Genomic DNA, 18,125 nt, shown 5'->3' with positions numbered 1-18,125 from the left:
TTATTTTATTCATTTTATATATATCTCAAGTGGAACAGTTCAACATGTTGTTTCCAGTCTACCATTTCTTTAATGGACTTTTGTAGGGCTGTCACGTTTTCAACTTTTCCTTCATTCTGTGGAGTTGCGAGTTGCATGAGGCTGCTGAGTTTGACCCGCCTCGCACACGTGGAACGGCTAAATTTTGACCATTCAAAATGAAAAACACAAGAAAATTTGGTACTTCACCACACAAATTTGACCAACGAAAATGCCTCCCCGGCCCCCACCCCTCCCTTGAATTCATATTTATAACGTGGGAAATGATACTTACACTCTTGGGGTACAACATTAGGCCCCACTTCAATGTGTCTTGTTGTTGTACCATTGTTGTACATTGTGAGTATTTTAATCATTTCCCTTATAACATGGTGTTGAGGGTTAGATTATTTGCTCTCGGTAGATATGTGGCACGATTCCGAGAGGGGATGCGAGTCATAGACGAGCTCTAACTCATGCGTCATCTTCTTCTTTCACTAAGTCAAAATTGTATCGCTGCAAGGTGCAAGTATGGCAACATACAAAGATTTATATGGATTGCATCGAGTCAGAAATTTCTTGCAAGAATCCATTTGCCTATGGCTTATTTAAGCTTTCGATTGACATTTCTTTAATTATGAACCAACTTCTTGAGTTGTATGATGGGGAAAAAGAGAATTTTTGGTTTGGAATGTATAGATGTGGTTTAGCACTCTGTCGTCAGGCCGCGATCATCTATATCATTTATACAGAGTTCGCATGCAATAAGTTGAATTGTTGAACTTCAACTAAGTTTTTTGAGCCTTGATAAGTCACTCTCTAAGATAATTTCAATTGTTGATGCACGTCAAGAGCCTAAATCTCTTTTCCATCGACTTGCGTATTTGAAAAGCAAAGATCACGCGTGAGAAATTAATCCAACTAGTCTTAATCCTCACCTACTTATATGATAACTTGGGCAAAAATGGCTGCCCAAAATGAAAAGGTGATCAGACATCATTCTTTTCTCTTCTCTTTCTTTCTTTGTTTTTTGGCATTGCTCGAGGGAAGGTTCACTCCCCTATAAAGAGAACATAGCCCAAGCCAAAAAGGGGGAGAGCACAACATACCCAATAGAATACATTGACCCACATCATAAAGAGGGATAAAGCATCTTACTCCTTCAAGAAGCCATGAAAACTATTTTTCCTCCTCCTCTTATCTCTCTCTTTGCTTCTGAACAGATACTTTCCAACTATATAAAGGGAATTGATCCAAAATTCCAAGCAACATAAACAAATGAGTTTTTCATCTCACCCACAGTCTCCAGATATTTTCCGGTCTTATGAAAAATTTGGAAAACAACACCTTAAGCAAAGCTTCATGGAAATTACACCTAAACATGAACAACACCTTTTGTTTCCATCAATACATGCCTCAACATTTGTCAAAGGCTCGTCTACTGTCGATTTGAGGTTATGTCATTCACCGCTGCAATACCATATGTGAATATTACTGGTGGATATGCAACTATTGTCATCGATGGATGTGCAATTGCTATTACTGCTATTATTATTGCAAAACGCACAACTGTTATTATTCTTGAACGTGTAGCTATTATTACTGATAGATGCACATTGTGCATCTACTATTACTGCTGAATGCACAGTTACTATCACTGCTGGATATAAAACTGTTATTATCGATGGACGCACGGTGCACATCTACTATTACTGTTGGACGCGTAGCTACTGTTACTTATAAACGGGCAATGCACACCTACTATTATTGCTGGACGCCCACTTTCTATCATAACGTTATTATCACTGCTAAATTGACTCCCACTCTAATGAATTCGGGCTAAAAAATGGGTTGGCCACCAGAGTTATGACACCTAGACCACAATCGAAAAAAAAGTGTCACAATTGATAGAAGTCTACGTGGATCAATCTTTACTTAAGACAAATATTCAGTCAGAAATTAATGTTGGCTAACGTGTGATATATCTACGTTGTTTCATAGCATTGGAATCATCTGTAATTGATTATGTTTTAAACCTCATACCAATAGTCTATCATTTGATCTTCTCTAATCTACAATGATAAAAATGAAACAGAAATTAATGGCTAAAATAAAAGGACAATATGAAAAGCAAAACGACAATAAATGGTTTGTGTGAAAAAGAAATGGGAAAAGAAAAGAAAAAGTGAACCCCAAAGAAAGTAAAACCGTGTATAATAGTATTTTTTTTTTTTTTTAAATTGGGTTGAGTTAAATTCAATTTAGTAAATTGATATGTGTACAAAATATATGTAATTTTTATATTTTTTGTTTTTTTATAAAATATATAATTTTTACATGTATTTTGAACATATATTAATTTAATAGATTAAATTGAAAAAAAAATTCAACGATTATTTAAATAAAATCACCAACAAAATCTTATTTTAGCAAGAAGTAAGAGATAAATATTAAAAGCCAACCAGAAGGCGAATAATTATTTCAAAAAAGAAGAAGCTATATATAATAGAATTGGCTTTCCAGCATTTGGCCGGGGAAACATGGAGACATGGCAGATTGCAATGAGGTTGTTGGACAGCTTGACCATATTTAGTATATCTGAAGATACTGAAGATCTGATCACCGCCATCAATTTCATCAAATCAATTCTTTGATCACATTTATTCTAGGACTCTCAGGCTCTCTCCAAAATACAGATCGACCCAGTGGCATGTATCCAACCATTTGCTCTACTTATCAAAACCAAAAGTGATAGCCACTCTTTTCGCTCGTTCATTTTTAAAGATACGTCCGCTTTCTTGCATTTTGAAAAACGCAAATTTTTCTATGTTTTTAAATAGTAGTTTTTAAAAAACACTATTTCCAGTGATACATTTTCTGTGAATTAGTTTGAAATTGTGTTTTTTATCTGTAAAATCACAATGTCAAACACACTCTAACACGACCAATTCATGAAGGAGCAGACCTCGTAATATAGAATTCTATTAAGAAAGAGAGTTATTTTGGACTGAAAATATATTGTATTTGCCACTATAAATTATTATTAAATTGAGTACAGCTACTTATAGATAGTTCACGTGAAAATTTACTTTGTCAACTACTAAATGATTAAAATTTATTATGAATGGCAAGCCTGATTACATCAACCATTAAAAATAATTAAATTTGATTGTAATTGACGTGACATTATACTGCTAACATCAGTTTATAAGAGAGTTAGAAGAAAAGATTTGTAGTAATCCAAACATTTTTCTTTTACTTTTAAAAAATAAAAAAAAAATTAAAATTAAAATTTTTAAAAAAAATATATATATTTTTCTTTTAAATTAGGAGGAAGCACATCCGTTACTTGCTGTTTGCTCTACACGTCATGTCATGTTCTTTTTGGCCGAAAGGAGTAAACTACGCTCAGCCATATCTGCCAGCATTAAATTCAAGATTTTCTTGGTCACTATGCCAGCTTACCATGACCAAGTCCGCCATCCACTTCAGTTATCTTTATTGAACAATTTCTGCTGGATAGGTTTTTTTTTTTTTTTTTTTTTTTTCCACAATTATTCATATTCATCTCCTCTCCCACAGCCAAATAGAGCTTCTCCTCTCCAACAACCTCATCACTTTTTCCAAACTTTTTGCAATGGTTATGAGCACAGAAACCCGCCCCACTTTCTCTACCAACTTGATAATACCCATTTCTTCTCACCGTCGTACTCGAACAAAGATCTACTCCAGCCACTGCCGCCGCCTACTGCTCTTCTTCATTTCCGCCTATGCACAAACCCATAGCCCACTTCTCTCCATCCAGTTTTGAATGCCCGGGCTCCAACTGTTCTTCTCTCTCCCATGTTCTACTCCGTGGAATGGAAATTGACCCAAACCCCTATTCCCAGTCATGACTGGCAGGAGGTGTACCAGCCGCAGCCAACCCAAGGAGGTTCGTCGCAGTCGGTTTTAAACCCACCTAACCGTTTTCGGGGTGGGAGTCCGTATTGGCTGAGTACACCTGAGGGGGTTCAATGCAAAAGATGGAGAGATGAAAAGCAGTATAAAACTACAGAAGAGGGCAAATATGAAAGATCATATAACCAACAGTTACAAGAGATCACCACCCTCTAATTAGCACAAAACAGTTCTTGGTACATACAGGAAAAACTTAAGCAATAATAGACCAATCAATACCAAAAGTTGAGACAATTTCAATAGATAATAATAATAATAGGGGCTTAAAATACAAAGCCTAACTGAAACAAAATTTCAATAATCCCTCCAAGCTGGAACGACAACTTTGACTGTCTTTATATTGAAATGTTGCAAGACCCTAAACCCAATTCATTAAACGGTTAGATATGTTTGGAAACATAAACTACTGACAGAGGATGGGGGGAACAAAAATAAAATTGAAAACATCAAATAGTACTTTTTGGAAGGGGGAAAACCTCATGACTCAAACAAACCCAAAAGGCTCATCACAGGAGATCGGCAATATTATTTGGCAGCTCCTCGACGACCACATTGTAGAACTTCTGTATATCATAAAGCATTCTCTCATCATCCCTGGTAACAAAATTAATGGCAACACCCTTTCTTCCAAACCGTCCACTACGTCCAATACGATGAAGGTAATTTTCTGGTTGAGTCGGCAGATCAAAGTTTATGACTAGGGAGACCTGCTGCACATCAATACCACGAGCCAAGAGATCTGTGGTGATGAGGACACGGGAAGAGCCAGAGCGGAATTCCCGCATAATTATATCTCGAGTGTTCTGGTCCATGTCACCATGGGTGGCTGAGACTGTGTGGTCACGGCTTCGCATCTTGTCAGTGAGCCAGTCAACTTTACGCCGCGTGTTCACAAAAATGACACTCTGGGTGATGGCCAGGGTCTCATAGAGATCACAGAGTGTCTCAAGCTTCCATTCTTCCTTCTCAACATTGACATAAAACTGCTTGATACCCTCAAGAGTTAGCTCATCACGCTTTACCAAGATTCTGACAGGCTTGTTCATAAACTTCCTGGTGATCTCAAGGGCTTCAGGAGGCATTGTAGCAGAGAACACCCCAACCTGAACTTTCGCTGGCAGCAACTGGAAAATATCATATATCTGACAAACATAACACCAATATCAGAACAGAAGCTACAAAGCCCTTTAAATAATTGTCAAAGCTCAATTGTTTTTTTAAGTGGCCATTTCAACCATTGCACGACGAAAAAATGGGTGTGAATAATATATATATATATATAGCGTACACACATCTAATAGTAATTCTTTAGAAAAGGATCAAGGTTCAAAATTATTCTCCAAGAATTAGAACTTTGATTGATGAATGAAATAGCTAAAAGTCCCCGTGTAACTCCAACAAAAACGCAAAAGTGTTAAAGTAATGATTAAATGAATAAATTTACCCATTCTTATCAGCTTAAGCTTTTGGGACTAGTGGTGATTTAACATGATATCATAGCAAAATTCTATTTCAGTTAAAGGTTGTTGCTGCCAAGGGTCTCCCCGACAATTAACCCCTCATTTCAGTTAAATATTCCACAAGTTGAGCCTCATCTATTAATGAGAAGTTTAAGCCCACACGTAAGGGGGACATTATTAAATTTACTCTTTATCAACTTAAGTTTTTTGGACAGGTGGTGATTTAACAAAAACATATTTACTGTCAATCCCACAAGTCCAAGTGCATCTATTTCAAAGCAAACCCTACATTATTAATTTCTTCATCAAAGGCTCTCAAATTGCTCCAATTTATAGTTTTTACATGTCTATATGTTGTTGACTAACAACAAAAATCCAAAATAGACATCCATGTTAAATCACTACTTCTCTTAAAATGAATGGCAATCTAAAAGCAAATAGCAGTCCAAGTGAATTTATGCATGGTGTGTCTATGCAGCACAACCAACAAACAGATGAGATCAAAGCAAATTGTTGACTGACCTGGTCCTTGAAACCACGAGAAAGCATTTCATCAGCCTCATCCAATACAAACATCCTAATTGAGTCAGGACGAAGTGACTGCCTTCGCAACATATCAAACACACGGCCAGGTGTTCCAACAACAACATGAACACCAGCTTGAAGAATGCGTTGATCCTCACGAACACTTGTCCCACCAACACAAGCATGAACCTTCACACCAAGATAATCACCAAGTGCTCGCATAACCTTCTCAATCTGTTGTGCTAGTTCCCTAGTGGGTGCCAAAACCAAAGCCTGGCACTGGACAAGACCATAATCAAGTTGCTGCAAAATCCCAGAGCAGAAAGTTGCTGTTTTCCCAGTTCCGGACTGAGCCTGTTGAATCACATCGAGGCCTTTGCAGAAAGGAACAATCCCCCTTTGCTGAATTGCAGAAGGCTTCTCAAAACCTTCAAAAGAAAAGTTTGATTATACACTAGACATATCAAGGCAAGAGGCAAGAAAGCAGATCAATAACAAGAGTCATGATGATATGCTCATTAAAAAACTATGCACTTTATACAATTAGCAAAAACCAGACAGATCAACAGACTGTTGGGATGCTCCCATATTTTGTAACAAGTTAATAAAAAGCAGGTCAAAAGAGGACCCAACAAAAAGGAGTTTTGAGTATCAATTTTAAAAGAGTGTCCCTTGGGGTAGTGGGACTATTTTAGCTGGCTAACAAATTGGGTGAAATAAAATTTCAATTCCAGGTCTTCATTTACGCTCAGAAGGAAAGATCAAGAACAAAAATAGCACCATTAGATACCTACCATAAGCATAGATACCCCTGAGAAGGTTTTCTTGTAAACCCATTGCGTCAAAACTGTCATAAACCTCATCATATGAGGTGAAAAAATCTTGTCCGTCGGCTGTGAGTCTGCAACAACCAATTTTTTAAACAAACATCAAAAGTTGCACAAACCACAAAGTAAAATATATTTAAGAGTAAATAGCCCTGATATATATATATATATATATATATATATATATATATATATATATATATATATATATGGGGCAAGAATGGCACCCATGCAGCTGAAGAATGTAAGAGGGCAACTTACAACTCATTCATTTTTGCATCAAACTGACGAGCATCAAATTGTGAACCTTCTGGAGCCACACCTGCCATAGCTGTGCACAGATAGACATACATATCATTAAGCAATTTCGGGAGAGAGAGAGAGAGAACCAAAACAGCAAGAACATTTTTTTACAAGTAATTCAGTCTCATAAATAGGAACATAGAGGCGCAATCCAAGTACACAGGGTTTTTGCATACAACAGAAAGGCATACAAAATTAGCTCTTTTTTCAGAAGGGGGGGGGGGGGGGGGGGTAAAGATTATGTAGCAGGAGTGTAACAGAAGAGCCAAACTTGCAAATCAAACAAATAGGAGTACAAGTATTAGACTTCTGTTTCAATGTCCGGAGAAGATATTCTAAGAGGGAGACGGCAATCTGCTATGTTGGATATAAATCCTTGAGCAATAGATACCGCTTTGCCCACTCCCCCAAAGTGCTAATGCATCATGCAACATCATTATTCCTTGTAGAATTAGCAAAAACAGGGACAAAACTATGGAGAATTCTTACTGACCAAGTTAGAAGTATTACGGGACAAAAGTGTGGGGGAGTAAAGATTACATGTCAAAAGTGTAACAGAAGAGCCAAACTTGCAAATCAAACAAATAGGAGTACAAGTATTAGACTTCTGTTTCATTGTACGGAGAAGATATTCTAAGGGGTAGATAGCAATCTGCTATGTTGGATATAAATCCTTGAGCAACAGATACCGCTTTGCCCACTCACCCAAAGTGCTAATGCATCATGCAACACCATTATTCCTCGTAGAATTAGCAGAAACAGGGGCAAAACTTAGGAGAACTCTTACAGCTCATGTTAGAAATACTACGTGTCAAAAGTGTGGGAAGTAAAGATTACATGACCAAAGTGTACAAAAGAGCCAAACTTGCAAATCAAACAAATAGGAGTACAAGTATTAGACTTCTGTATCATTGTCCGGAGAAGATATTCTAAGGGGTAGACGGCAATCTGCTATGTTGGATATAAATCCTTGAGCAACAGATACCTCTTTGCCCACTCCCCCAAAGTGCTAATGCATCATGTAACATCATTATTCTTCGTAGAATTAGTAGAAACAGGGACAAAACTGAGGAGAATTCTTTTTTTGATAAGTAAAAACTAAGGAGAATTCTTACAGACCGAGTTAGAAATATTAAGTCTCAAAAGTATGGGCAGTAAAGATTACATGTCAAAAGTGTAACAGAAGAGCCAAACTTGCAAATCAAACAAATAGGAGTACAAGTATTAGATTTCTGTTTCAATGTCCGGAGAAGATATTCTAAGGGGTAGACAGCAATCTGCTATGTTGGATATAAATCCTTGAGCAACAGATACTGCTTTGCCCACTCCCCCAAAGTGCTAATGCATCATGCAACATCATTATTCCTCGTAGAATTAGCAGAAACAGTGACAAAACTAAGGAGAATTCTTACAGCTCAAGTTAGATATGTTGACATTTCAGTAAGGTAAGCCAGGAAAATTGAAATAAACAAATTTCTAAATTACTGTGTTGATCAACATTTACCATCAAGAATCATGGTACCTATATGATAAGTGCGCACTATTTAGATGACACAAATTGAATCTCTAATTTATAAAGACATAACTAAACTTATAGAAAACTAAAGCCAATGGTCCCAAGGAAAATTCCTTCACCCCCTGGCTGGCTAGTGAGAAAAAAAATACAAGTAAACAAAACCAGGGTCTTTTTACAATTTTATCTTATCGTAATATCTGCTTCCCAAAAACAAAACCTGGGTCTTTTCACTCACTGAAAAGCAACAGCCGCTTCCTAAATCCAAAGAAAAACCTATCAAACTAAATAGTCCCACAAAGCTCAATCAGTATATCTCATCTATGTCTCAGCCCCCAAACACCGAAAACCCTACGTTTCATAACCCTGACATGTTTCCTCTCTCGTAGTTTTCCCAGAAACCAAACACCAGCCCCCATTAAACAAATCAAAAAATCAAATAGCTAAACAGAACCATAATCACCAAAAAAAATTAAAAAAAAACAAAAAACTGAATCCCACGATCCAAACACACACACACAAAGCAATCACTACCCGATAAACAACCCCCCCCACATTCACGCGCAGTAACAAATATCTCAACCAAAGAATCAATAATATTTTCAAATCCCACTATTTTACCAACCGACCTATCAACCCGTAAATCCATATATACAGTCCTACACATATAGCTTCCTTTGCACACATACATACATACATATGGAGAGAGAGAGAGACCTGCGAGAGTGGATGATTGCTAGAGCGAGAGAGATTAGAGAGTGAGCGATTGTTGTAGCTTTGAAGAAAGAGCGAAGGGTTTCCCAAACTCCTCGGATCTGCGCCGTGGAGTTTGATTGAAAGGAGGCGAAGCTTGAAACAGCAAGCTTTATATACACACACCTTTGCCCACGTGTGTGTGAATTAGGTTATTGTCGCCCTTGTTACAATAATATCCGAGTTTCCGGATTTGTCCCCGGGGATTTGGTTTTATTCCTTTTGGTCCGTTTGGTTGCCCAGAAAAATTGTGCGGGAAAGGGGAATACAATTTGGGAAGGCGGTTTGTCATTTAGGGGGACGGAAAGGGAGCTTCAAAACATACTTATATAGGCGACTTTAAATGTAATCCCAAAAATTTCATGGGATTTCAATTTAAGTATGGATTTTTAATTTTGTTCATTAGCTTCTTGGGGTATGCCCAATTTTTAAATTGATTATTCTTCATTTTTTTGTCTAAATTTTTTAAGGAGATATGATCACAATTCACATGTGCACAAACCACGTCAAAGCTTATACCTTGTAGTCCAATCAACTCAAGTACTTTAGATGTGTTAAAAGTTTAATTTTTTATTATGTTCAAAAAATACCCCTATAAATTCAAAAAAAAAAAACAAAAAAAATAATAATAATAATTTCTTTGAAAAAAAAAAAACAAAAATTTTAATTTAAAAAATAATAATTTTTCTTTTAATTTTAAAATTTGGCCACCCCTAATTTTATGTATTTTTTTTAATTTGGGGAGAGACATTGTCAGTTGAGTGGTAGTTTATAAGAATATGTGGACTTTATCTAAAAAAAAAAAAAAAAAAAAAAAACTCTCATAGAAGAGTTATTAACTAGTAACCGCATTTTTTAAATTATTAATTTTTTTAAAAAAAAATGCATTATTATACAACATGTTCCAAACTCGGTATTAAGTAATAATTAATATAACTTTGTATAATAAGGCCACAACACTTCAACATAAAACTTCATGAGTTTGATCCATTTACCAAATGACATCATTATGATCTTTGTGTCAAAATCACAAGACCTTTGTATAATAAAGCTTTTGTAATGAAATTCTGAAAGAAAAATGAACTAAATTTTGCTATAAGATTATGCTAGGCTATAGGTGATACCAAGAGAAAATGCAGCAATTTGTGAAACATATGACAAATAATATTTTGCAGTGAACTCTTTAGGAAATTGATTGGAAGAATTTTAAGTTCCTTTCTTTACATTGTTATAAGCATTTGTATCACAACCACACATGTTTGGCTGGATGCCAAAAGTTTTACCCATAACAAGAGAAATAAAAACTAAACAACTTAACATTGTTTGAGTGGATTGTTAAAAATAAATCCTGATGGGTGCTACTTCCTATTGGGGCCAGTCATCCGGACATAACCCGTGATTCAAGGCCCAATGCCTAGACTAGCCTCAAACATTGGGTACGAGATTAGTCTGGAATCTTGGTTGGGCTTCTGCACTTGGAAGGCTACCATTGTGTGTGAGACAGCAACAAACAATGTATGTTTCAGCTATAAGTGGATAGGATACCAATATCTAAAAAAAAACAAAAATAAGAGACAGAAAAATAAGGGTACTTACATTGTGATCAGATGATATCTTGCTATTTTCTCACAAGACTACAATGTGAGTCATCCACCAATATGTGCATTCACTTTTCACGTCTATTATTTATTTATTTAATTACGCCTTAAAATGTTAACATTTGAGAATTCTTAGAGATAAGTAAGAAACAATGAATCTAAGGTATAATATGTAACGACACACGGAAAAGCGCTAGTTACATCTGCGCTATTATCTCAAAAGGATTAGTCAATTTGGAGTTTACTTATAATTTCTTATAAACCTAGTTTCACCTAATAACTGTGCAATGTAGGACTTATTACTCATGATTATCTTTATAAACTACACATTCTATGTAAGCTACTCATCTTCCTAATATAGAACCGGAGTATTACAAACTCCTCTTCTTAAACTCTTGACGTCCTCGTTTGATATGTACATTATTCATTTTCTATACTTGATAGCCTCATTCTTGTTTTTGTTTGCTATGCCTTGTTTAATATGGTTTCAAAAACATTTTTATCTTTTTTTTTTTTTTTTAAACACACATTTTAGTATTTTACTTAAAGTCATTAACAAACTTCAAAACACAAAACACTTTTCAAAATCAGATTATATATATAAACACACTTCTCACGCTTATATCACATCAAAACAATTTTCAAAATAAATAATTAAAAAAAAAAAGATTCAAAATCATTATCAAAGTTACACTGAAATTGCCAATCTGTGAGAAAATGTTAAATGTCCACCAAACTACTTGTCCCTAGTTAGAGCATTCCCAACGGCTTATAAGAATTTTGAGCAAAAATAGATAATCAAAACCTCTTTTTTGCTATCTTAACTAACCAATTTCCAAAACCCCATCTAACGGCTTATCTAAAATTTTCTCTACTTTATTAAAATAATCATTTTTGAAAATTTTTGTATTCAACCAAAAACAAGAACAAACAACGTTCTTTTTCTTCACTTAAAAAAATAGAAACTTCTTATTTCTTCGGCCTTTTAGACGAAAACCATAACAAACATAGCTAGAATTCCTCTTCTTCTTCTTCAAAGTTTTTATAGTTTCCCTTTCTTTTCTGACAACCAAACGGCAAATCACTGAAAATTTGCACAACAATTTACCAAAACTCAAGAAATTAACCCAAACTGAAAAGCCACAACTTAGAAACCTCAACCAAACCACCTTCTCACTATACAATCCTATCAACTATCTCTCAAACCTCAACCAAATTTGAAGAAGAAAAACCCCAAACAAATTTGACCCAAAAGAAGGAAGAAAATCATTTGCTCAACAATTAACCAAAATTAAAGAAATTAACCTAGTGGAGTTGCTTCTCTTCAGTGTCTGAAGTTTTGAAGCAAAACACCCAAGTAAAAGCAAAACACTGAAACATAATGGAGATTTCGCTCCCGAAGCAAACCACCAAAACACCGAGCAGTCTTCTCCGTTAGTTAGTACCATAAAGGAGAAGTTGAAGACATCTCTCTCTTCCTTTTTATAGATAAAGGGGTTGAGTAGATCGGCGTTGGTGGCGCTTGCACAAGATGCGCCGTACGTGGTGGTAGGGATGATGGCGAGGGGCAGTGGATCTTTTCGTTCAGCTTGTCAACGAGCCTCAAGATCTTCAAGCTCGATTTTCAGTCCTACGATCGGGAATTTTGCTTGAAGCTATGAATAAGGAATTTTGAAGAATGAAGACCCATCTCTCCATTTTCGCAGTGAAGAAACAATAAAAAAAAATAAACCCATATGTGAACAATTCAGCCGATGGAGTGTGAAAACTTCACAAATGGATTAAAACTTCATTTTAGATTTAGGATAAATCAGCCGATGGAGCGTGATTTTTTTGTTTTGTTTATCTAAACTAGCCAAAAAGTGTGAAATACATAACTCATTGTTAAAAAGACAAAGGATTGAATGTGATAATTCACCTTAATGATCTTTTGGGTGTTGGCTACTCTTATTTATAATTACATCACAGAATATTGGAAGAAGAATAAATTAAATACAAACATTGAAAACAATGAAAACTTAGAGAACCAAGAACTGAAGATGGTTGGCTATTCTGGATGTCAAGGTAAATTCATAGCACCTGGCTGATGACTTTTCATTTGACGAGGTGGGTGCACTTCATTTGGCTGAGGACTTTTCATTTTGACGAGGTGGGTGCACTTCATTTGGCTGATCACTGTTCACGTTCAACTTTTCGTTTTCAGCAGACATGTCTTGCATTGATGCTTCAATAGCCCCCCGCAATCGCAACGTTGGAGGTGCAACGTTGAGATTGTTCCGTAATAAGCAGAAGCGCACTGTTGGGAGAGGCTTTGTGAGTATATCGGCAATTTGGTCTTTGCTGGATAGAAATCTAACTTGAAGAGTTTTCTTGGCAACACGATCACGAACAAAATGGTAATCAATTTCGATATGTTTCGTGCGAGCATGATAAACTGGGTTAGAGGACTAATAGGTGGCACCAATATTATCACAGTAAAGAGTGGGAGCTGAAGGTAGAAAAACTCCAAGGTCATGAAGAAGATATTGTACCCACAATAGTTCAGCAGATGCATTAGCCAAGGCTTTGTACTCGGATTCAGTACTAGATCGAGAGACCGTTGGTTGTTTTTTTGAGCTCTAAGAGATTAAATTGTTGCTAAGATAGATGCAATAACCAGAGGTAGACTTTCTGTCATCAGGGCAACCAGCCCAATCAGCATCAGAAAAAGCACTAAGATGCATGGAGGAGCATTTGGAAATGAATAACCCATAAGTGATTGAGTGTTTTAAGTATCGAAGGATTCGTTTAACCACAGACCAATGATCATTCCGAGGGTCATGCATGAATTGAGCCACTTTATTGACAGCAAAGGCAATGTCTGGTCTTGTGAAAGAGTGATACTGAAGAGCTTCCACTGTGCTTCTGTACAAGGTTTTATCAGAAAATGAAGGTCCCCTGAATTTGCTGAGAGAAGTGGATGAAGACATTGGAGAGTGGACTGGTTTGGCATGAGTCATTTTTGTGCGGTGCAAAAGATCAGAAATGTATCTCTGTTGTGAGAGAAATAGGCCTTTAGCTTGGCGAATGACCTCAACACCAAGAAAGAAGTTCAAGTTTCCCAAATCTTTGATAGGAAAATCATGGGACAATGTGGCAATAAGCTGAGATAACACATTATTGCTTGAGCCAGTAAGTATAATGTCATCAACATAAATGAGAGCAAAAATCCGAATGCCAGCAGAATTAAAAATGAATAACGAACTGTCCGTTTTGGACCCATGGAAACCAAGTTCAAGAAGTCTTGTACTCAATCGGGAGAACCAAGCACGAGGTGCTTGTTTTAGGCCATAAATGGCATTTTGAAGCTTGCAGACTGCATGAGGATGTTGGGGATGAGAGAAGCCCGGTGGTTAGGCCATGTAAACTGTTTCAGATAGGTGACCATGGAGAAAGACATTACTTACATCGAATTGGCGAAGTGGCCAGCCAGATGAAACCGCCAAGGAGAGCACAGTCCGAATAGTGATGGGTTTAACCACCGGACTAAATGTTTCTTCAAAATCAATGCCAAGTTGTTGATGAAAGCCCTTGGCAACAAGACGGGCCTTATATCGTTCTACACTGCCATCAGCTTTTCTTTTAATTCTGAATATCCATTTGGAGCCAACCACATTCATTGAGGGATGATAGGGAACCAAGGACCATGTCCCATTGTGAAGGAGAGCATTAAATTCCTCTGACATGGCTTGTCGCCAAACAGCATCCTTGACAGCTGAGGTGAAGGAGGTGGGTTCTTTTTTTGAGCAAGAAAGTTCAGTGGTAAGGGCTCTAGGTAATGGATAGCGAATTGTGCCATCGGTGAACACTTTGGGTTTGGAAATATGATGCTGAGACCGGGTTTGCATGGTATGAGTACGAAGTGGAAGGGATGGGTTGTTGGGTTGTGCAAGAGCGACTGTTGAAGATAGATTATTACTTGAGTGATCTGTTGTGGAAGCAGGAGACTCTAGGACAGGGGAGGGTAAGGGATGGGGCAAATCTGAGGGAGTCGAAATATTTGGAGTTGCAGAGGAACCAACAGGAGGAGTGGCATTAGTAGGTGGAATGGCAAAGAGACTGCGGGTATCATGTGTCAGAGAGCTGACTAAATGTTGCGGGTGTGCTGGAGAGGCCTCAAGAGAATGGGGAGTAGATGTGGATTGTGCAAGGCGAATTTCATGAGGTAGAAGGCTGGTTGTATGGTGTGGGAGGGCTGGAGAATTTGTGAGCTGGTGCTGAAAAGGAAAAACAGATTCGTTAAAAATAACATGTGTGGCTATATAGACACGACCAGTTGAAATGTTGAGACATTTGTACCCTGAATGTGGCTTGCTGTAGCCAAGAAAAACACAGGATTGAGAGCGGAAGGAAAATTTGTGAGAATTGTAAGGCCTTAGGAGAGGCCAACACTCACAACCAAAAATCTTAAGAATGTTATAGTTAGGGCTCTTTTGGAAAAGAATTTCAAAAGGAGATTTAGAGGGATTGTTGGAAGATGGAAGCCTATTAATTAAGTAGTATGCGGTGTCAAAAGCATCATCCCAAAATTGAAAAGGCACATGAGAATGAGAAAGAAGAGCCAAACCTGTGTCAACAATGTGACGGTGCTTCCGTTCAACACTTCCATTTTGATGGTGAGTATAAGGACATGTTTGACGGTAGGAGATGCCATGTGTAGCAAGCATACGTTGAAGAGGAATAAATTCTCCACCGCCATCAGTTTGAACACTTTTGATTCGACAATTGAAGTAATTTTCAACAAGAAGTTTAAAACGAGAAAAGACAGAGGAAACATCATATTTAGTTGTTAAGGGAAACAACCAAGAGTAACGACTAAAATCATCAACCACACATAAATAGAATCGTTTATTAGCATTGGATAACAAGGGGGCTGGTCCCCATACATCTAAAAATAAAAGTTCCAAAGGACCATGAGAAACAGATGGTGATGGACCAAAGTGAAGGCGATGAGATTTGCCTTGTTGACATGAGGAACACACTGCTGAAGGCTTATTTGATGAGACTGGAAGATGATGACTGGAAGATGATGACTGGAGATAACACGACGAACGATTCTAAGTGCAGGATGACCAAGACGATGATGCCATTGATCCACCGAAACTCGCTCACCAATAAGTGCAGTAAGATTGGAGGACATGGGCTTATTTATTGGGCACGGATATAGGCCACCCCTACTCGGGCCTTGAAGGAGCAATCTCCTTGTGCGAATATCCTTGACACGAAAACAGGAGGGATGAAATTCAATAAACACATTGTTATCATGAGTAAATTGATAAACAGAAATAAGATTCTTTTGAATTCCAGGGACATGTAACAGTGAGGATAATTGAAAATTGCGAGAAGGAGTAGATAAATTTCCCAAACCCGTGTGTAAGATTTTCAAACCTTGGCCATTTCCTACACGAATCACCTCATTGCCAGAGTATTCATCAGATCGGACATTCAACTTTGCTAGATCATTAGTGAGGTGATTGGTAGACCCAGTATTTGGGTACCAATTCATATCAGGAGAGGAGGAGGGTGATGTGAGATAGGCTGCTGGAGGATAACTGTCACCTTGATAGGAGTGATCAAACCAATGGTAGCATTTTGCTGCTGTATGGCCTGGCTTGTGATAGACTTGGCAATGTGGACAATTTGATGAGTTGAAGGAAAACGTAGAGGATGAGCCTCTTCCACGTCCTCTGCCACGACCACGACCACGACCTGCTGGAGGACCAGAATTGCTGCGATGATTTTTGGAATAGTTGAAGTTCTGACGTTGAGCCATATTGATGCTAGATTGTGAGAGATCAATGACACTATTGGCAAGTTCAAGACGTTGCTCATGAGTTAAAAGTAAACTATATAACTCATCCAGGGAAACAGGTTCAAGACGTGTTGTAATAGATGTAACAAGTGGATCATATTCAGTGCCTAGCCCAGCCAAAATGTAGGAAACAAGTTCTGTCTCTCGAAGTGCTTCATTGCTGGCAGCAAGAGTGTGGGCAAGATTTTGGGCTTTTTGATAGTAGTCAGAAATAGAGAGAGCATTCTTTTTTAGGGTGGCTAGTTGATATCTTGACTGCATAATCTTGGCTTTTGATTGGGAGGAAAACATTTTTTTTAAAGTAAGCCAGACATCCCGAGAGGTTTCATAAGAAACCACATGAGTAAGAATGGGTTCAGAAAGTGTGGATATTAACACACTGAGAATAAGTTTGTCTTGCTGATACCAAGCCACATAGGCTGGATTTTCAATGAGAGTTGAAGAAGAGGCATCATCTGTGATAGAGGTAATCACCTTTGGTGGGCAGGGGGTGGTGCCATCTAAATAGCCATCTATATTATGGCCTTGAAAATAAGGAAGCAGCTGGGAACGCCATGAGGGATAGTTGTCACGGGTTAACTTGATTTGAAAATTGGGATTGATATTAGAGAGAGGAACAATGACAGCAACTGGATTATTAGGAGAACTTGAATGAGTATGGGATTGAGTTTGGGAAGATGAATTGGAGGCTATGGATATAGACGATGGTCTTAATATGCTCTGATACCATAAAAAGACAAATGATTGAATGTGATAATTCACCTTAATGATCTTTTGGGTGTTGGCTACTCTTATTTATAATTACATCACAGAATATTGGAAGAAGAATAAATTAAATACAAACATTGAAAACAATGAAAACTTAAAGAACCAAGAACTGAAGATGGTTGGCTATTCTGGATGTCGAGGTAAATTCATAGCACCTGGTTGATGACTTTTCATTTGACGAGGTGGGTGCACTTCATTTGGCTGAGGACTTTTCATTTGACGAGGTGGGTGCACTTCATTTGGCTGATCACTGTTCACGTTCAACTTTTCGTTTTCAGCAGACATGTCTTGCATTGATGCTTCAATAATTGTGAGTGCTCTTATCTATAAAACTATTCAACAGGCCCATAAGAAAATCAAGCAAAACATAGGCCCAATGACCTTGCAAGTGTATATAATCAAAAGGCCCACATGAGGCCCATTTTGGGTCTCAGTCATGAAGCTCATGATTATTATTAGCACTAAATTACTTTACTTTTGTCACAACAAAGGCATTTTTAGATTCTTAATCATCCTTTCCCATCAAATTCAGAATCAAATTCCTCAAAT

General features: G+C 37.4%; 1 protein-coding gene and 1 non-coding gene across 2 annotated transcripts; both read right to left on the bottom strand.

Annotated features, from left to right (window-relative positions):
* Positions 1 to 4,171: 4,171 nt before the first annotated feature.
* LOC133862820 (eukaryotic initiation factor 4A-8) lies at positions 4,172 to 9,483 on the bottom strand. Its single transcript, XM_062298697.1, has 5 exons — positions 9,324 to 9,483; positions 7,052 to 7,121; positions 6,758 to 6,864; positions 5,961 to 6,391; positions 4,172 to 5,120 (listed from the first exon to the last, which is right to left on the bottom strand). Exons 2-5 carry the CDS (start codon positions 7,117 to 7,119, stop codon positions 4,485 to 4,487), a joined length of 1,242 nt encoding a protein of 413 aa, XP_062154681.1. The 5' UTR covers positions 7,120 to 7,121; positions 9,324 to 9,483; the 3' UTR covers positions 4,172 to 4,484.
* LOC133865107 (small nucleolar RNA snoR98) lies at positions 8,266 to 8,364 on the bottom strand. Its single transcript, XR_009899639.1, has one exon. It is a non-coding gene; the product is annotated as a small nucleolar RNA snoR98 (small nucleolar RNA).
* Positions 9,484 to 18,125: the final 8,642 nt, after the last annotated feature.

The sequence above is a fragment of the Alnus glutinosa genome, chromosome 3 (genome assembly GCF_958979055.1).
Source record: "Alnus glutinosa chromosome 3, dhAlnGlut1.1, whole genome shotgun sequence".
Classification (NCBI taxonomy): Eukaryota; Viridiplantae; Streptophyta; class Magnoliopsida; order Fagales; family Betulaceae; genus Alnus; species Alnus glutinosa.
This window is presented reverse-complemented; position numbering and strand designations above follow the sequence as displayed.

Coding starts and splice junctions, on each gene's coding strand:
- LOC133862820 (XM_062298697.1), bottom strand. CDS start 7,119: ATGGCAGGTGTGGCTCCAGAAGGTTCACAATTTGATGCTCGTCAGTTT. Junction 6,392..6,757: donor CAGGGGTATCTATGCTTATG/GTAGGTATCTAA, acceptor TTTCTTTTGAAG/GTTTTGAGAAGCCTTCTGCA. Junction 5,121..5,960: donor CTCGTGGTTTCAAGGACCAG/GTCAGTCAACAA, acceptor TATGTTTGTCAG/ATATATGATATTTTCCAGTT.